Raw genomic sequence first — 21,016 nt, 5'->3', positions numbered from 1 at the left:
CCACTTCGGTTGTGCGCGCGTCCACGCAGACGGGCATCCCTCCTCTAGTCGTTCCTGAACCCGTGGAGGCAGTATCTTCCGATCGGACTCCCTCTCAGTTCAATATGTCGTCCGATCCAATCGCCGATCAGCTCGTTGCCCCCGGCTCGCCGAAAGATTTTGCGATCCGGCAACCACTCTGCTCCGACCGGCCAGTCTTCCGGTCCCTCGGCGTCCGCTCAATCAGCCCCGAGTGGACGACAGTTAATAAAGGCAATCCTTCATCTCCCGACGGAGGAGTACCTATTGGGAGCCGACCAGCCGACCAGCCAATGACTCCAGAGCATCATATAGTTATCCGAGGGCCACTCGCCAAGGTTTGGGAGGATGCTAGGGCGCGAGTTGCAAAAATGCCTCCCGGGTTGCTCGGCAACAGCCACATGCAATTAGCCACCGAGGTAAGTTTCTTATCCCAACTTATTCACTTTTTACTTCCGTTCGGTACTAATATTCTCCCGTTCGGCTGCAGTACTAGGTGGAGAGCGTGACGGTGAGCAACCGCCTGACGCTTTTGGAGGAAGAGCTCAAGAAGCTAGAGATCTCTGGTGGAGCCCCCTCCCAAGGGCCTTCGTACACCAAGCTGCAGGCGGATCTGGCCAAAACCAAAAAGCTTCTGGAAGCCGAGCAGAAAAAATCCTCCAACCAGGCCATCATGATGGGCCAGCTCAAGGCACAGGTCAAGTCTTATGACCAAAAAATAGAGTTGTCCACCACCCGAAAGAATCGAGCTATCGCTTACCTGGAGACGAAGAATATAGAAGCTCGGCCCTGGAGCAAAGAGTCATGGAGTAGGTAGATTTGCTGACCTCCGAGCGGGATGGCCGATCGGCAGAAGTGGCTGTTTTACACCCTTCAACAACAATTGGATTAGTGGTACCTTTAAACCCTGTCGGACCCAACTCTCTGAACTATCTATACACCGAGTTAGCACTAGCAATAGGACTGCTGAGTGAATTTTGATTTTCGAGAGTTCTCAACAATTATTGGATCTGCCCCCGTGAATTCAACTCTGTTCTTGCATGAGCACGGTAAATTCAGCCAAAAATTGATTGTCCTATCCACCAACCTCACCGTTGTATATGAACATAAATATAGCTAAATTTATGACTATAACTTGAAAAGGTAAATCTAAATCTTACAGACTTAAAGGCGGAAGTACTCGAGTCTTGAAGAAATTGCATGCGCATACTGTCATTTGGGAATGACTGCTCCGATACCAACTGAAATGACTCTTACCCCCTTGATCCGACCTCCAAAGCAATAAAACTCACATTCACCATTGACTCAAGAAAGTTTGTATCACATATGAACCTCAAACTCAACATAAACTTTTCAACGAAAATTCATAACACACCGAACAAAACATGCACATAGTCTCCAACTCATTTTAACATAACGAATCAGGGAACAAAATTTATTAACATTCCCCTAGGGACCTCCGGACAGCGTGTTTTGCATTTCATTTCATCTCCTCGACTATCCCGCCTCCTCGTTCCCCAACACCTCCCTTGTATCATCATTCGCACCTACAACATTTATGTTGAGTCAATGAACTCAGCAAGTATATTGCTTGAATAGATACAAAACAGGTGTAGGATAGCGAAATTGCAACTGGAAATAATTGAGTTTGAGTCAACCCTCTCCAAAGTAAACTTAAGCATAGCTAAATAGATGTTACATACAGTTAACTATAGCCATGGTCTAAGCAAATATGGGTGGAAGTTACTTACAGAACATATGCTTGACCCTAACATATAAAGTGGAAGGTAACATATGCTTGACCCTAACGTATAAAGTGGAAGGTATGTACAGATAACTTTAAGCATGGTTTTACATATTTAATTAGCAGTCATGTACAAATTAGCTATAATCATGGTTACTTACTAAGAATAAATATGATGCAATTGTGGCAACCTTATTTAGAGCACATTCTTTTAGTTCTTATTCATGACCCGTTGAAAGGTACCTCCTACGAGAACATGAATCATCTATATGTAGTCATTTACATTTCCTTATCTTTCATGGTTGGAAAAGCCCTCTCCGGAGCTCATCCCAGGAGCTCCATCCCGTACTGTTACCACTTGCACATATTCATCTAGTTAACCATTTAGAGAAAATACGATTTAAACATATCTTAACACACAAGAAATTTATGCATTGTTCATCTACTGACATTTAGGAAGTGATCTAGTTGGAATTGCAGACAATGCATATTCAATCCAAATAACTTGAGTATATAATGGAAGAACAATTACTTAAGCATCATAAGTTCAGATTCTATTAAATCAGTTCCAAACTAAATCAAAGAAAAGTTTGAGCATGGCATCTATAGCACATGGTATTATTAACCCAAGCAGAGCATGAAACAAACTAAATCATTATTACCTACTTCTGTTAACTACACCCAAAACCTTTATAGAGCATGACTACAAACCAGAACCAAAACAACACACACACTAAGCTACACATTCATCTCCTCCAGACTTGAAAGCTCATTTCTGGAGCAGATTATAGCTACTCCAATTTACCCAGACAGCTGAAGCCAACACAAAAACAAAGCATCTCACAACCCATGCATCAAATCTTGTTCAATCCAGCAACTGAAACCATTCCGAATCTCTACCTATCAAAACCCGATCAGCAAACAAAGAAAGGGAAACATCATAGAAGCAGCGCATGAATCAAACAACCACAGGCTACAACACCCAAATCCGATTCAATGGAAACAACTCCCATTACAAGAAAGCCATACAATCATCAAAACCGAACGACCTCACCCAAATCCGCAGCAGGAATAAGAGGAAACGAGATAGAAAACATAAACCTCGGTGCCCTAACAGGAATAGCCCCTGATTCATCTCGCAACCATACCAGAACACTCATTCGTACCTACTAGAAGAATCTACTTGCCTTCCTTGCTGTTGGAAGCTCCTACCCTTGGGAAGAAACCTTCGTTGTCATTGCTCCCCACACGAGAATTGCCGACAAAACGCTCCTGCCGAGCCAATGAAACAATCGCACCCTCTCCTCCTTTTCCCCTCCCTTTAGGGCATTAACCCCTCTCCCATTAATTGGGCTCCAAGTACCCTTAGCAAGCCCACCCCCTTAATCCGGCCTGTGACTTAATTAGGTACTATCTTAAGGCTCTACTAATTTTTTTTAGAGGATCACCCTCATCCCAAACTAAATTTGCTTAATCCCTATTTTACTTGACGTCATCACTCACATATATATTTTTATTTAAAACAATAATTATTGTGTTCCTTCAACACCGGTTTACCCCTTGCTTTTGACAATCCACGATCTAACCTTTAAAGAACTTATTTCCTAATCTAAACATCCAAATTAAATGGGCCTTACAGAAGGCGTCGCCGACCTGGCACACGCCTTTCCACCATGATGGTATCACTCGATAGCCGTCATCGTCGAAGCTCTTGGATTCCGGCCATATCCCTATAAAAGAATATTATCATTCTATTCCATTTCCTTCATTTTATTATCCATTAAATCTACTTAATCTATGTATGTTCATAAATATCCAGAGAATGGGAGTTCATAGAGAGACCTGTATCAACGATTCCTGTGATGGTGTCATCTCCATAGTTGCTCTTCTCGAGGAGTTGAGTCGGATGATCATGCTGCACCTCCAGAAAATCCCAGCTCCATGTTGGTTGTAGCTCGTTTCTGCTCGGCTGTACACAGCTCACGTCAGGTGACTCTGCAATATTCATTAATTCATTCAGTTAATTAGTCATTTGTTGTGTTTAATCCGATTCAAAAAACAGAAGGCGAAGTGACCTGCTAATTGTTTTGCTTGCTCTTCTGTAAGCATGGCTGCAAAGCCTGAGAAGGCATGCTTGTAGCTGTAAACTATAGAAGTCAGGGCATCCTTTTTGCTGTCGAAGAAGATACCAATCAATTAAAATATAGAATCCAAGATTCTATTGCAATTTGAATTTCTATAGTTGAGTTGGGTACCTTCCAAGGAGACAAGTGAGCATATCTAGGTGTGAGTCAGTGACATGCTCTGGATTCTCATGCTTCCTCTCTCCCAAGTATACAATATACAACTGCACAAACAACCAAGATACACCTCATCGAACAAACTGAAGTAAAAATAATAACTTTGAGATATGTCAATAACAAGAAAGACACAGAAAGAGCCAACTATAGAAAGTGTTACATGCTATTTGTATACATATTTAGAAAGATTCTAGATAATTACTAATAAGAACTTGAGTAAATAGATATAGTATTTCCAAATAGAAATCTCATACATGCAAAATAAGATTTAAATGAATCAATTGTTCGTGGGCAGGCTTAGCACACTTAGTTTGTTAACAACTTGGTTAATGTTGTTTGACAAGATAAGTGAACAAGCTTCAATATTGTTGATGAACAATGTTTATTGGAACTTCATGAACAATGCTGGTGAACAAGTTTTTCTTGTTTAAATAGTTAATAAAAGATACATATAAATATTTAAAAATTTATTGTTTTAACTAAATATGACTTCATGGCTGTATTAGTTTGAATTATTTACATACAAAATAGAAAATGCAAAGATATCTATTTTGTTAACGTAAAAGAAATGATGAAGACGGGTTTGAACCACAAAGGCCTTGAGAATAAATTTAAAACCCATACCAATTGAGCCACTAGACATTTTCATAAGCAGATAATTGCTTAAGATCCGTTTGTAATGCAAGAGAAAGGAAATGCAGATCAAAACCAAATGATAAGGATGAGACTATCCCAAAACCTTGGCAACAACTTCAACTATATACTTTTCAACAAAGAAGCTCACGGATTATTCACGCAGCTCAAGATTGATTAAATGAGTCTTATCCATCTATTAAATTTATGTAATTTAAATCACTAGTAATATTTAGATCGTTGACATGAGAAGCTCTACCTTCCTCCTTTGAAACGCCCTGTGTCCCCAATACAATCGCAAGAAGCTCTGCCTTGGTCCTCCAGGATGCCCCAAGCCCTCGACATGGTTGCAACAAGCTTCACCTGCTTCCTCTTAGATGGCCTGAGCCCTTGACAAGACCACAAGAAGCTCCACCTTCATTCTCCACATTTCATGTTGTGATAAGATCTGCCTTACTCCTTAGGGAGCAGCAAATAAGACTAAAGTTCCCATACGTTTCTTTGAGGTATATATTTTTTTTCCTATTTGCCGCCTCCACCTCTTCCTCCTCCTCTTTCTCTACCACCTCATCGATCTCTTCCTCCTCTTGCTCTGCCTCATTTGCCTCATCCTCTCCTCGTACTCCCCCTCCTCTGAGCAAGTGATGTGTAATTGAAATGGAACAATTCTACTCCAAATCTCTGGCCTATAGTCAGAATTGGGTCAAAACTTTAATCCTTGAACTCTATTCAGTTCCACTTGTTTGACTATTAAAACTATCGTTGTATTTCATCATGTCCATCTCATCTTATCCTGTTTTCTTTCTCTTTATCATCTAGTGAAGACACCTAATTGGTCCAACCACTTAGCACCCAAGTGGTTCTTATGGTGGGTCCAATTGCCAAGGAAAACTTCCACTTCACAAAGCGTTAGCTTTTCCAAGCCATACTTTGCCATGCAATACTTTTGGTTTGACAAGAGCTTTCCATTATGTGAGAAGAAATTTAGTTAATCAAATAGTCATATGGTTGTTTACAGCAATTTACAAGTAACCTAGTACTCAATTTGCCTTGTAGAAGTTAAGTCACTGCAATGCAAAAATTGCCCTTGAGAATGTTCACACTAAAGAGTCGCATGGATTTTAAGGGATTGACCTATGGCAAGTGGTATTAGAGAAAGTATTCTTAGGTATTATTTTATTTAATAGCCTAAAGTATTCATCTTAACATTCTCATCTTTATTATGTTTTCCACATATTTCCTAATTATCAACATTCAATACTGATGTATAAAGAATTGTGGGTCATACTAAAATCTTACAAAATTTTCCTTGTCTCAAGGAGAACATAACATAATTTAAATGCATTTTTATTGCAACTTTTTATTGAATAAAAGATCCAAATATCTAAAATTCTTGTGTAAAATTCATTTAATGCTTCTCTAGTCCTTGCTTGTATTATTTTTAAAGCTAAATTTCATATGCCAAATTCTGTTCCACTTATCTTTAGTTTTCAGACTTCCTCTCCACAACTAAAATTTTGAGTTTAATCTATTTATACTATCATAAATAAGTATACACAATAGCAGAAGTAGAATTCTACCTAACTGGAGTAGTTTATATTTCTATATAAAATTCCATTAATAAATTGTAGTAGGAAATGGAAGAGCATTACCTTGGCAACTACTGCTCCTAAATGGTCCCCAGAGCTAAGTTGCACAGTTGTGGCATAAGCATCAGAATCTTGATCCATATGAACTATGGGCATCGGGAGTGAGTCATCTTGATCAGAGATCTATCAAAGATTATTCAAGAGATTAAGAAATGTACAGTCTAGCACTATCAAATGTTTGGTGTAATAGAAGAGAAAGCCAATATAATCTGTTCTACTAACAAGAACATAAAATTCATGACTCTTACCTTAACATGTTTGTATCTCTTCCATCACTTTCACCAAAATAAGAATTTGAAGGTCAAAATTTACTAGCTTAGCAATCAGTCTTTGAATCATCACATTTTTAGGAGATACTAGAAAAAGTAGTTGTTCTATTTTAGGTTGAATGGCCATAAAAAACTATCAAAGTTTAGCAAATATAATGAGAAAGAAATCCACTAAGCTTCCTTGTAGTATGCCTACATAACATTTGACATATTGAAATCCGTTATTAGAAAAACTAGAATAAATAGGTTTTGAAATGATAAGTTCAATGTAGCATTGTCCTCTTGATTTACTGAAAGAATATCAGCTAATACAGATCTTACAGCTTCATATTAGGCATATAATCATGATCAAACATCAAAATTAAAAAGAAGATAAGATTTAGACTTACCGGGGAGGAAGATCCTAATATATCAGGTGAATTGAAAGACCGAGGATAGTTCCTGCATAAAATAGTAAGATAACAAAAGATAAATGGTCAGGTTTCATGGATTTAATTGTTGTTTTAGCTGCAATATTCCCAACATAGTTACTTACAAGCTCTATAAGTAAAAAATTAGTATACAATTTGGAACATGCTATATCTTACCATAGAAACCGTCAAATGAGAACAAAAAAAAATTATAAACCTAAAAGTGAGCCAACTTGATATACATTTAACGGGATTTAACTCAGTGCCTCTAGTTCTAGTACAATAAATAACAACGGAGAATTTGCGTTAAGGAATATTATGTTGATAGTATAATCCTCGAATCATCTAAACCGAAGAAATCAACAACGGAGAGAGATCACAAGCCATCAACTATCAATTATTCAGAAGCTAGTCGAACAAACTACATTAAGAATAACCTAACGAGACAAAGATCAGACAAGCAAGGGCAGAGAAATGAAACTCACAAGCGAATCTTCCGTGGGAATCCGCTGACGGAGCCGAAGGAGCGATGAACGAGCGGCGCAATCTGAAGGCGAAGGGAGCGAGGATGGAGATGGAAGAGGGGGACTGTAGACGAGGAAAGGGCCGGAGCCGAGAGCGAGCAAGAGAGGAAGGCGATTGCGAAAGCCATCCGATCGCGACGTCTCGTTTCTTCTGGAAAGTGCGCTCCGCCGAGAGTAGGGTAAGGGATTGGGGGAATATTACCGGCTCTCTAATAAACATTTATCTACGATTTAGTATTATCGGCACTCTGATAAAAATATAAATAAATAAATTATGAATAATATTTTTTCTAATTTATAATTATCTTTTTATTATTATCATCTCTTATTTATATTTTTAACTTTTTATCAAAGGGGTGCTCAGATTTTTTTTATTTACCAAAATAAACATAATTTTAAAATTACCAAAAAAGAACATCAAAAATAATATCATTTGTTCCTACCCCTCCTACCAGCCTCCTAAATTCCCTCCCTCCGAACACCGTTTTCCAATGCATCCAAGCCACAATTTAAAATATGTAAATCAAAAGTTATTTGTATGGTTCGAAAGTACGTCACTTCATTATAGATCTCACTTTATCTCTCTCTTTCCTTTTCATGTTCTTATATTAACAACTTCAACACAAATTTCTTCCTGCTTTGTTATATCTCTTCTTGCATTTATACGGCGAATTGTAATAGAGTAAGTAGAGAACTTAGGTTTGGTCATAAGGCATTAAAGAGATATTAAAGAGTGCTACTTCGAAGAATTATTGCTTTGAAGAAAATCGGCATGGAAGGACAAATTTCAAGCAAGCCTACATTTGGTAGAAAAAGAAAGATACAATTTAGTTATGTACGTATAATATTTGCTACAAATTGGTCTGTAATATCAAGAAATACTAGGATGTTATTCTTTAATCAAATCCAAGGTTTGACATCATATCTACCTTCACCTCGCTCAACCCTTCCTATTATAAATTGTAATTATGTTGATATCCAAAAACCCTAGGTCCATTCGGTTAAAGAGGTCAAATTGCACCCCAAATAAATTCCTGTAGCTTTCTGATGCATTAATGACTCCATCGGTGCCATCTATTATTGATTCAGATCTCTCCGGAGCTGATATAATGTTATGATAAATTTCAACCAAAATGTGAGTCTGATATGGTCTAATATTAGACCCTTTTTAATCCTGATGTGAGAATTATATAGTTGAATTATCTCCTAAATAACAAATAGAGTTGTAAATTGAGTTTAAACTCTAAGTTAAAACTCGAAAGTGTGTGTTGTTTATTGAATTCCAACAAGTGCACTGTTCCGTGTCAAATGGCACGACACAAGAACTTCATTGACAGTGGTTAGAAGCTAGGTTTGATACCATATCTACCTTCTTCTCACTCAACCCTTCCTATTGATCGATATTTTGGTGAAATCTGACTACTCTAGGTCCATCAGTGGATTTTGGTCAAAACTCACTGATGGATCTAGAGATGTCAGATTGTACCTAAATCAATTCCTATTGCTTTCTCATGCTCCAAGGACTCCAACGGTGTCGTCTATTGTTGATTTAGATCTCTCCATAGGCGATCAAATCCTACAATACATTTCAACCGGAACGTAGGCCTGATATGGAAACATATCAGGTCTACCGGTGGGCCTAAAAAATTGGGTTTCGTTGAGCTTATTAATTTAAACTCCACATGGAGCAGGTGATTAAAATCCAACAGCTGCACTCGTCTGTGCCAAATGACATGACACAACACCTTAATTGGCAGTGGTTAGAACTATGGTTTGATATCATATCTACCTTCTCCTCACTTAACCCTTCCTATTGATTTCTATTTATTCAAATCCAAATACCCTTGGTCCATAAGTGTGTTTTGGTCAAAATCCACTAATCAATTATGAAAATCTAGTATGTACACATGCTCTGGTGTTTGTTTATGTTAGTGTTGGCACAACGGGATCGGCAAGAGGGGGTGAATTGCCTGTAGAAATTAAAAAGAATACCTTCTCTATTTCCAACTCAAATTAGTAGCACACTTAATTAAAGGAAATTAAGCAACAAATAAATCTAAAAGACACAAAGGAATTACTTGGTTACAACTCATGTGGTTGTTAATCCAAAGCAAAATAAAGCGCTAAAAGATCTCCTTCGTGTAGGCGGAGAAGCATATTACACTCGTTACAAGTTTAGAAATGTGCTAGGAAATGAATACTAGAGTTGTTACATATTTCCTAGGTCCAGGGGTCTTTTTATAGCCCATAGAAAATTTTATCCGTAGCTTGAAGACGCCTCCAAAGGGGTTGGAGGGCGCCTCCAGTGAGGCGCCAAGGGATAGAGTTTTATCCCTTGGCAATGGTAAAGTTGTCCGGTCGAAGGCGCCTTCCATAAGCATGGAAAGCGCCTTCCATGTTGGTTGAAGGTGCCTTCCGCCTGAAGGTCGCGGAGGCGCCCCGGGGGCACCTCGGAGGTGCCTTCAATCTTCTTTAAAGGTGCCTCCAACAACAATTCCAGCCTCCATACGCTCTTTTGCTACTCCGATTGTCTAGGTGATTGCGACCAACTGAAATAGGGCTCACCCGAACCTAATTTCCGACCTTCTCCTCGAGCAGGCTTCCACTCCGGCTTCTCATCTCTCGAACGTCGCGTACGTTTTTTGTTCGGGTCGAAATATGCTAGAGGGGGGATGAATAGCTCGTCGTGCTCTCGTTGCTTGCTTCGTCGATGATGATATGCAATGGAATGTAACTCAAAGCACTCTTACAATGCTAACACAAGTATTTACTTGGTATCCACCTCAAGATGAGGTAACTAATCTAAGGATCCACACACGACACACTTCTCTACTAAGAAAATAACTCCTTTTTGGTCGCAGCCGGAGGCGAAGAAGCCTCGTACAAGCTCACACACAAGAAATACAAGAAGAAATAAACAAGAAGCTTATACATAAGAAATCTTACAAGATTACACAATGAAACCCTAGCTTCCTCTTCTTCTTGCTTGAGTACACCTCTTGAGATGCTTGGGAATGCAACAATACTCCTCTCTAAGCTTCTAAGGACTATGTGTGTCACTGAGCTAGGTGGAGAAGAATCGGTGAAAAATCTGCAGAGCTGAAGAGAAATATCTGCGAAGAAAAGGCTCGTCGAAGCCTTTATCCTGCGCAACAGTCATATCCCAATCGATCGACCAATCAATTGGGGAGGCTGAATCGATCGGCTGATCGATTCATCCTTCCTCTGTGCTCTCATGTATGTGTGAGAAAGCAGGCCCCAATCGATTGACCAATCAATTGGGGAGCCAATCGATCGAATGATGGATTGGGACCTCCTTTGTGTTTGCGATTTTGCTCCCTAATTGATCGGTTGATCGATTAGGCCAGCTTCCATTCTCAACACGCTCCTAATTGATCGGTTGATCGATTGGGCACTGGTTCAATCGATCGGCCGATCGATTGACCTCCCTTTGACTTACTTAAATCAAGTCCAAGGTCCCTAAACCCAACATCTGGTCAATCATAACCTGTTGGGACTCCTCATGCCCAGCATCCGATCAACCTTAACCTGCTGGGACTTCTCCACCAAGTGTCTAGTCAATCCTTTGACCCACTTGGACTTTTCTCCTTATGCCAAGTATTCAGTCAAACCTTGGACCTACTTGAACTTTCCGTCTCTTGCCAAGTGTCCAGTTAACCTTGACCCACTTAGACTTCTATTCATCAGATGTCCGATCATCCTTGACCCACCTAGATTTCCATTGCTTGGCTTCACCCACTAGGACTTCCTCCTACCTAGCTTCACTCACTCGGACTTTCACCTGACTTCACTCACCAGGGTTTTCTAACTGCCCGACTTCACTCACCAAGATTCCCAACTGCCTGGCTTCACTCACCAAGACTTTACCTAGCTTCACTCACTAGGATTTTCCTTCTGCCTAGCTTCACTCCCCAGGGCTTTTAACTGTCTGGCTTCACTCACCAGGTCTTCCACACCAAGTGTCCGGTCAACCTTAACCCACTTGGATTTTTCTCTTCTGCCAACCTTCCCGTTGGATTTTCCTTTGCCTAACCTCTAGTTTGTGTTGGACCCCGTGGTAGTTTTGATGTGATCAACCAAGTTGGTTAGGTCCTGCTATATTTGATCTCTGTGTCTGAGTGTGAAGGAGCTTAGGAGCACAGGAAGTCGAGCGGAAGACGCAGCTAGCGAGAAGGACGGCACAGGAAGGGAGCCGACGGGCTCGGTGCGTCCGAAGGACGAGAGAGCTGCGGAAGAGTACTCCGGTGGGCGTGAAGAGCGTGCCGGCGTTCGAGGGACGTTAAGCCGGGACGGAAGGCTGCTCGAGGAGAAGGCCGGGAATTGGGTTCGGGTGAGCCCTATTCCGGTTGGCCGCAATCACCCAAAAGATCGGAGCATCGGAAGCCAAAGCGAAGAAGAAAAGGAGTCAAAAGAGGCTGGAATTTACTGTAGCAGAAATTACTATAGCAGAAATTACTGTAGCAGGAACCTTGAAGGCGCCTTAAACACATTGAAGGTGCCTTAAACACATTGAAGGCGCCTTGAATGGATTGTTTAAGGCGCCTTGAGCAGTCCAGTTTGACCGTTTGAGCTGCGGATAAAGTTTTATCCGCAGATCGAGTTGGAGGCGCCTTGAACCTTGTTGGAGGCGCCTTGGACTCTCGGGATAAGATTTCCAGGGCATATATAAAGGCCCCTGGAGCTAGGAATTCAACAACAACTCAAGCAATCAATCTGTAAGCAATTCCTAAGCAACTAGTGAGCTTCAAAAGTGTAAAAGACTTCTCCGCCTTCAGAGAAGGAGAATTTTCTTACTGCGCTCTTTTCTGCTGTCCTGGATTAACAACCTCCTTGGTTGTAACCAGGTTAAATCCCTGAGTCTTTTCTGTTCCTGTTTCTTTTTCTGTTTCATTAATTTAGTTGCTATTATTATTGCTGATTTAAATTCTGAGTTGAAATCCGAGGAGGGTAGTTTTATTTTTGTTTTTCAGCAATTCACCCCCCTCTTGTCGAACTCCGCTGCACCAACAATTGGTATCAGAGCCTGATCGCATCAGAAGGACTAACCGCCAACTGAAGCACTACGATCAAGACGATGGCCGGAGCGAACATCCATCCCCCGAAGTTCGACGGAGACTTCGCCACATGGAAGCGCAAAATGGAGGTATTTTTTAAAACAGATTTTGATATACTTATTACAATGAAATATGGTTTTGCAGCACCGAAAGATAAAGAAGAAAGCACATGGAGCAAGAAGGAGCAAGCCGATTTCGTCGCCAACGAAAAGGCTGAGTTCCATCTACTCAGTGTACTGCCACCTCAGGAGGTAAATCGGATCGGAAGCTACGACTCCGCAAAAGATCTCTGGGAAAAATTCCTGGAGCTCCACGAAGGCACCTCCGAAGCGAAGCTAGCAAAGCGCGACATCCTCCGGAACCAGTTAACGAACCTCCGGATGAACCAAGGCGAGAAGGTAGCGCAACTCCAAGCAAGAATCAAGGAGCTGATAATGCAACTAACGAACCTTGGAGAAGAGGTAACCAACCGGGATTCTATCCGATACGCGCTCAATGCCTTCCCGAGAACTCCAGAGTGGACTTCCTTAGTAGATGCGTATTACATCTCTAAGGACCTTGAGGTAAGTACTTTAGAACAATTATTTTCCACTTTCGAACTTCACGAAACTCGAGTTGCAGAGCCCAATGGAGTAGCGAAAGCAAGTCAGAATATTGCCTTGAAGGCAAGAACAAATAATTCTGACTCCGAAGCCTCAGTTGACGAATCCGAAGCGGCACTACTGGTAAAACGTTTCAATAAGTTTTCAGTACTAACAAATTTAAATCGCAGAGGCATCATCGAAAGAAAAGGACAGTTCGTTGCTACAACTGCAACGAAGAAGGGCACATCAAAGATGACTGCCCAAAGCTAAAGAGAAAGGAGAAAGAAAATGAAAAGTCAATATACAAGAAGCCAACACGAACCAAACACAACTTAAAGGCCACGTGGGATGATTCGTCATCCTCCGAATCGGAAATCGAAGCATTCTCGGGAATAGCACTGATGGCTAACCATCAACCAGAAGAAGACTCAAGCTCAGAGATGAGCATCGATGAAGGGGGAGGAACATCAGAAGAAGAAAGCAGCAGTGAAGGGGGAGCGTCACCAAATAAGGTAAGTAAGGTACGCAATCTAACCCCGTCTCAGTCATTTCGATTTATCAAATCGCTTTCTAAAGATTTATTTGAATTAGAAACAGAAAATAAGGAATTAAAAATGAAATTAGCGAAAGCATGTCCACTTGAAATGTACGATAGTATAAAATCAGAAAATGATAAATTAAAATTAGAAATTGAAAAACTAAAATCTGCTGCCTGCTTAAATCAATTTCCAAATTCAAAATTAAGAATTTATGAAAAATTAAATTGGTATATAAGAAAGCATCAGGGTCAACTTAGGAAAATTCCTAAAGATTATATACCCTCTAAGTTTTTGACTAATCCTATTGGAGGAAACCTTTATTGGGTTCCAAGCACGACAAGAAAATTGGGATTTAACAATACTTGAAAGACAACGTTTTTTTTAAAAAGCGTTGTCCTTTTTCTTTTTACAACGCTTTTAGTGAAAAGCGTTGTCTATCTTTTTATTTTCTTACTAATAGACAATGCTTTTTTAAAAACCGTTGTCTATTACTGATTTTTGTAGGTTAAAGACAACACTTTTTTAAAAGTGTTGTCTATTAACATTTTTTTAGTGTGTGCGACAATAATTTTTAAAAAGTATTGTCTATTGTCAAGTTCTCATCTAAATTTGGGATGATATGGACCGTTGGATAAGAAGTAGAAAAACCCTAGATTTCACTCTGCACCCACTTATCTCCCGAATACCTCCCGAACCCCTCTCACACGATCTTCAATCTCCTCCAGAACCCCTCTCACACAAACCTCATCTCACGCCCTCTCCATCCAAATCCTCTCCGACGAACCCCTCCGCGAACCTCTCCTCCGAACTCCTCTTCGCCGAACAAACCTCATCTCACGCCCTCTTCCTCGACGAGCCCACCACCGGGCTCGACAACGCCGTCGCCTTCTTCATGGTGGAGACGCTGAAGCACATCGTGGTGGACAAATGCACCGGCACGCAACAAAATGCAAGGCCTGTGACAAGACTGCCTACCTCGTGGATCAGCTCACCGTCGACGAAATCGTCTTCCATAAGTCCTGCTTAAGTGCAATCATTGCAAAGGAACCCTCACGGTATCGTTGTTCGCCTCCCTGTGTAGTTTTTTTTTTTTGCTGTTCTGGGGGTTTCAACTTCATTTTTTTTTATAATACTCAAAGTAGAGAGTTTGATCAAGATGGGTACTTCATTGTATTGAATGATTTGGAAGATTAGGATTCTAGGTCAATGGTCGATGCTGTAGAGTTGATATTCGAGTTACTCCTGTATAGCAACTATTCAATATGCTATTTTCAGATCATGTTAAAAGCATAGCGATTTTTGCCTCCATCAATTACTCGAGGTCATGCAATCCAATAGTCGATTCCTTTCTAAATATGCTGCTTTAAAATGTTGGTTTGTCTATTGTTTATTTGGTAAGGCTAATCACGAACCACAAGACAGAATAAGTCGGGAGCGATTTATTGATTGATGGTATCTAGTTAGCAAGATTATTATTGAACTGAGAGCACAAAGCCTGCACTTTGAATCTTTACCATCAAGATAAATTCTTGCATAGTTTAGAACCCCAAGGACAAAAGGCGAGCTTTTTCTCAGAAACCTGTTTCTAGTTTATGCCACTAGTAGGAAGAAATTGTAGCATGATTGCATCATCTACAACCGCTTGAATGTTGAGGTGTTGGTGATGGGAAGGCCCGCAAAGTTATAGCTCCATTGGGTCTCAACTTTCAATGTCCTTAATTTTTGATAGTATCATACTGGGAATGATAATTGACCACTCTCAATTTAAGACTTTTACATGTTTGGGTTAATCATGTTGTTTGAGATGGGGCTTTCTATGTTAAACAATGAGAAGTAATCATTCATCCTTCTTTTCTATTAAGCAGAAGGGAATTATAGAAATAACTTTTTACCATATAGAAAATAAAAGGAAAGCTTCTCTGCTCTTCACCTTTTGTTCTAAAAGCATTAGTTAATATGATAAAAATTCATTTAATTTATTTGAACATTATAAAGTTTTTGATGACAATGATAAAATTAAGTCGGGAAAATAGTAGTTTTTTTCCTAATCCCTTTCTTTTTCTTCTCAACTAAGTACATATTCATCCATGGAAGGTGTTTTGTATTGCAAGCCTCACTTTGAACAACTCTTCAAGGAATCTGACAACTTCCACAAGAATTTTCAGTCATGTGAGGCTTCATTACCATTAAGAATAATCTGATGTGACTTTCTCATAATAGCTGCACTAGTAGTCGTCTAAAATTTCCCCTGTTTTTCAGCTGCAAAATCTGTTGATAAAGCTCTAGAACTGGTTAGTAAAGATCTGCTAAATATTGATTTCTTCAGTGCTTATTTTAAATCACTCATCCTTTGTTGTATCAACTAGATTGTAACACCTCCCTATAATTGATTAAATTTCTGTTGTGAAATTTTTTCAACCAGAAGCCCCAAGCAGTTTATGTTGTGAAAATCACACATTTACTTCATATTAGCTTTGAAATTCCGAGTTGAATATCTTAAACTTCCAAGGCTTGAAAAATATATGGTCTAACCCTAAATTTTATCTTCAGCTCACTTGCAAATTAGTTTGTAGCAGATTCTATATCATCTTTTCGCAGTGTAGATTACTTTGTGAAAATCACAATTTTATCTCATCTTTAGCTTCGAGATATTCCAAGTTGAACATTCCAAACTTTCAGGTGTCTGAGATGTATTTTTTGAGCCCTAAATTTTACTACAAGAAGGACTACCTTATGGTGCTGTTGTCATTTTTTAAACAGAAACAAGCCATTTATAAATTAGTCAAGTGCTAAAGGAAGATGAGACTAGAGGTGACTCCTAACAATGAGACTCTTAACTTTGCCCATCTATGCATTCGCCAAGTGTGACCATCTCCCTGGTGGAAGAGAGGTACATTTGCAATGCCATCAAAACTAGACAGATTGACTCAGTTCTGCGTGTCACTCTCGTCGATTTCTATACTAAATGTGGTGAATTGAAATCAGCAGTCATGTTGCATGATAAATGCCAAGTGAAGAGCAGCACCATTGGAGCATCATGATGTGGGGCCTTATTCAGAATGGTGAGTTCTTGGAAGCTGTCAACGTGTTTGAAAGAATGCAAAAGTCTGTAATTAAGCCTTGTAAGGATGCTCTAAGGGCCTTAGTTGCTGCATATACTAACTTGGGAGCTTTGTTGTTGGGTAGAGGAGTTCATAATCTTATGTAGGCTGTGATTGTGTAAATAGAATTTTTTTTTGTAAATATTATAGTTTTTGTAAACATTTGAATTTACTATTGTGGTAAAAGAAAAATAATAGTTTTGTAAATATAAAAATAATAATTTTGTAAATAGATTTTTTTTATTTTAAAAAGACAACACTTTTAAAGCGTTGTAAAAATATTATTTTTTGTAAAAACAACAACGTTTTTAAAGCGTTGCAATAATGTTGTTTTTGAAAAAAAAAACAACAATGCTTTTAAAGCGTTGCAAAAGCGTTGTGATTACTACAAACGACAACGCTTTAAAAGCGTTGTCGTTGAGCACAATTTTAACAACAGTGCTTTTAACAACGCTTTTTTAGGTACATAGACAACGCTTTTAAAGCGTTGTCTATCAACTTTTTTCTTGTAGTGAAGATCTGTGCTGAATTAATTTTTTTTAAGCTTAAAGAGAGAAAAATTAAATATTGAAATTCTTTATGGAAGCTTTGTCTAAGGAAGTGGTTGTTGCTCCAATAACCAAGAAGGCCTAATGTCTCGCCACGACCTGGAAGCTAAAATATTGAAAGAACATATTTAATTAACTTTCTGAAAAAGCATTTAAAATTAAATAATGCTTCGAAAGTTTAATCAAAATTTTTTTTTCATTCTAAAAAATTGAGTTTACTTAGAAATTATTTTTGGGAAAATTCATTTTGAATAGAAATACTTTTTAGAAAGTTTACTTAGAATTTTTTTTTTAACAAATTCCCTCTAGTTACACCCCATTTTTGCTGTGATCAAAGGGGGAGAGAAAGGTACAAGTTAAGGGGAAGTTAGAATTTTTTTTGCAATTTTTATTTATTGCAATATTTGTACTCAACATGTTAGGTTAGTAATTTCCTTTAAAAATTACTTTTTATGTCTATGTTTACCCTAACTTGAACTTGGGTTGATGCACATCAAAAAGGGGGAGATTGTTGGACCCTGTGGTAGTTTTGATGTGATCAACCAAGTTGGTTAGGTCCTGCTATATTTGATCCCTGTGTCTGAGTGTGCAGGAGCTTAGGAGCACAGGAAGTCGAGCGGAAGACGCAGCTAGCGAGAAGGACGGCACGGGAAGGGAGCCGACGGGCTCGGTGCGTTCGAAGGACGAGAGAGCTGCGGAAGAGTACTCCGGTGGGCGTGAAGAGCGTGCGCGACATTCGAGGGACGTTAAGCCGGGACGGAAGGCTGCTCGAGGAGAAGGCCGGGAATTGGGTTCGGGTGAGCCCTATTCCGGTTGGCCGCAATCACCCAAAAGATCGGAGCATCGGAAGCCAAAGCGAAGAAGAAAAGGAATCAAAAGAGGCTGGAATTTACTGTAGCAGAAATTACTGTAGCAGGAACCTTGAAGGCGCCTTAAACACATTGAAGGCGCCTTGAATGGATTGTTTAAGGCACCTTGAGCAGTCCAGTTTGACCGTTTGAGCTGCGGATAAAGTTTTATCCGCAGATCGAGTTGGAGGCGCCTTGAACCTTGTTGGAGGCACCTTGGACTCTCGGGATAAGATTTCCAGGGCCTATATAAAGGCCCCTGGAGCTAGGAATTCAACAACAACTCAAGCAATCAATCTGTAAGCAATTCCTAAGCAACTAGTGAGCTTCAAAAGTGTAAAAGGCTTCTCCGCCTTCAGAGAAGGAGAATTTTCTTACTGCGCTCTTTTCTGCTGTCCTGGATTAACAACCTCCTTGGTTGTAACCAGGTTAAATCCCTGAGTCTTTTCTGTTCCTGTTTCTTTTTCTGTTTCATTAATTTAGTCGCTATTATTATTGCTGATTTAAATTCTGAGTTGAAATCCGAGGAGGGTAGTTTTATTTTTTTTTTTTCAGCAATTCACTCCCCTCTTGCCGAACTCCGCTGCACCAACAGTTAGGACTTTCCCAGTCAAGTATGTTGGTACAATCAACCTAGGTTTGATCGGTACGATCATTGTTTTGATGTGTGTGTCAAAAAGTTTAAGTTAGGCTTTTATATGTATTTGATATGTGTTTAAGTCATACGGGACTTGGTGAAAGACATTAGAGGGAAACGGACTTCAAGGCATTAGAGGGACCAAGGTTGGGAAGATCATCCTAGGGCTCGGATCCTTGAGTCGGTGAAGGATGGTGGGAGACATCAGAGGGACCACCAGATGAGGAGCAATGGAGTGAAGCTGAGGGAAACGGATTTCAAGGCAACGCAAAGGGTGCATGGAGACGAGCCACGAGCTTGGGTGCATCTGAGAGACGAAGGCCGAGGAAGAGGGATTTAAAGGTGACTCCGGAAAGGATGAGTGTGTGAATGTAATGAACCAGTCGACTGGTACTTTGACCAGTCGACTGATCCAATTTCATAGAAAGCACAAAGAGCTTTCTATACTCGTCGGCTATGGGGGCCAGTCAACTGGTCCCAGGACCAGTCGACTGATATATGGTCGTTGGCAGAAAATGGGTTATGTAGAGAGTCGTTGGTCGTCTCTAACGGCTTGCATCAGTCGACTGGTGCAAGGACCAGTCAACTGGTGTCGGGTTGAGTTGATGTGATGATCAACTCTCTCCTCTTATTCAAGGACTCGTCCACCTCAAGGACACGCCGTGGAGTAGGAGCAAGCAATCTCTGAACCACGTCAAGGAATCGTGTTAGCGTTTGTGTTCGTACTTATTGCTTTCGTTGTTTTAGTTTTATTCCTCTTGCGCCAACTAACCTTGTAGAGAAGTAATCGACGTGGAGGTGTCCAAGCTATCCAACCCCCCTTCTAGCCGGCCACCGATCTTCCAACAATTGGTATTAGAGCGAGGACGCTCTTCAACGGACTAATCGCCAAGAAAAGCAATTCATCAAAATGGTCGGTTCAAACATCCATCCTCCCAAATTTGAAGAAGAATTCTCTTGGTGGAAAAAGAGAACGGAGGTAGGTATTTTTCGATACCGATTTTGATATTATGATAATTATGGAAAATGGTTTCAAGATACCTAGGGATGAGAACAACATGATAATCAACAAAACAAGATGGAGCAAGAAGCAAAAGGAAGAGCACTTAGCAAATTCAAAGGTTTTACATCATCTACTAAACGTTCTTCCTCAATAAGAAATAACAAGGATTGGAAACTACACAAGTGCCAAGGATTTGTGGGAAAAGCTAGTAGAGCTTCATGAAGGCACATCGGAAGCAAAATTGGCAAGAAGAGATCTCCTTCGAGCACAACTCAACAACATCAAACTCGAAAAAGGAGAAAAGGTATCTACACTTCATGCTAGAATTAAAGAGATTTTAAATGGACTAACAAGTGTAGGGGAAACACTTACAAACCGAGATATGATGATGAAAGCTATCAATGCATTCCCAAGAATCTCGACTTGGAGCTCAATCGTAGATTCATTCTACATTTCAAAAGACCTAAAGAAATCTTCTCTAGATGAAATTTTCTCAACCATGGAGCTTCATGAGACAATAATTGAAGGATTAGATGGAGAATCCCATAGATCAAAAGGAGTAGCCCTTGTGGCAAACAAGGGAATGGGTAAGAAGAAGAAGAAGTTGTCATCCCCACCATCCTCCGGCTCCTAAGAATTAAGCGCCTCAATGGATAGCGATCAAGAGGCATATATGGTAAGAAAAATGAGAAGAGCTTTTAAGAATTTTTCTACTAACAAATCTCATGCTAGGAGAAGTTCAAGAGGTAAGAGTAGAATAAGGAAGGGTAAAGTGCTACAATTGGCAAGGAGAAGGACATATGAGCGATACATGCCCTCTTTTGATTAAGAAAGAGGAGAAGAAGAATGAAGAGAAGAAGAAAAAGGAAAAGGGGAAGAGAGTCAAAAACCTAAAAGTAACATGGGATGATCCATCGTCATCTGAGGAAGAAGAACATCATGTGTCCAATTTTGCTCTAATGGGAATTGATGATGTAGCCTCCACCTCATCCAAAAATGAAGAGGAAAAGAGCTCAAATGAAGAAGAACGGAGCTCAAGTGAAGGGGGAGGACAATCATCGGATTCGAACTTCTCGGTAAGTGAGGTATACAATATTCCTCCCCATGTTTTAATTAAGATTATTAAAAGTACAA

The 21,016-nt window shown here is 39.9% G+C and overlaps 1 protein-coding gene and 1 long non-coding RNA gene across 7 annotated transcripts; one reads left to right on the top strand and one right to left on the bottom strand.

The window, feature by feature from the left end:
- Positions 1-1,295: 1,295 nt before the first annotated feature.
- On the bottom strand, positions 1,296-7,758 carry LOC122055521 (subtilisin-like protease SBT3.5). Of its 2 annotated transcripts, none has more exons than XM_042616991.1 (8): positions 7,509-7,758; positions 7,003-7,054; positions 6,348-6,467; positions 4,018-4,109; positions 3,838-3,935; positions 3,605-3,757; positions 3,416-3,492; positions 1,296-1,565 (listed from the first exon to the last, which is right to left on the bottom strand). In XM_042616991.1, exons 1-8 carry the CDS (start codon positions 7,673-7,675, stop codon positions 1,440-1,442), a joined length of 885 nt encoding a protein of 294 aa, XP_042472925.1. In that variant the 5' UTR covers positions 7,676-7,758; the 3' UTR covers positions 1,296-1,439. The 2 variants fall into 2 exon arrangements, with proteins under 2 accessions (XP_042472925.1, XP_042472926.1); XM_042616992.1 differs by having other exon boundaries at positions 3,400-3,492; positions 7,509-7,757.
- A 6,670-nt stretch (positions 7,759-14,428) lies between these two features.
- Positions 14,429-17,006, top strand: LOC122055520. Of its 5 annotated transcripts, none has more exons than XR_006132884.1 (4): positions 14,429-14,800; positions 15,840-15,914; positions 16,005-16,036; positions 16,506-17,006. It is a non-coding gene; the product is annotated as an uncharacterized LOC122055520 (long non-coding RNA). The 5 variants fall into 5 exon arrangements; XR_006132887.1 differs by having other exon boundaries at positions 16,425-17,006; XR_006132886.1 differs by lacking the exon at positions 14,429-14,800 and having other exon boundaries at positions 15,815-15,914.
- Positions 17,007-21,016: the final 4,010 nt, after the last annotated feature.

The sequence above is a fragment of the Zingiber officinale genome, chromosome 3B, assembly GCF_018446385.1.
Source record: "Zingiber officinale cultivar Zhangliang chromosome 3B, Zo_v1.1, whole genome shotgun sequence".
NCBI lineage: Eukaryota > Viridiplantae > Streptophyta > Magnoliopsida > Zingiberales > Zingiberaceae > Zingiber > Zingiber officinale.
Note: the sequence above shows the minus strand (reverse complement) of the source record. Positions and strands in the feature narration are given on the sequence as shown.

Coding starts and splice junctions, on each gene's coding strand:
- LOC122055521 (XM_042616991.1), bottom strand. CDS start 7,675: ATGGCTTTCGCAATCGCCTTCCTCTCTTGCTCGCTCTCGGCTCCGGCC. Junction 4,110..6,347: donor TAGGAGCAGTAGTTGCCAAG/GTAATGCTCTTC, acceptor TTGTTTGTGCAG/TTGTATATTGTATACTTGGG. Junction 1,566..3,415: donor GGTGGAAAGGCGTGTGCCAG/GTCGGCGACGCC, acceptor TAAATGTTGTAG/GTGCGAATGATGATACAAGG.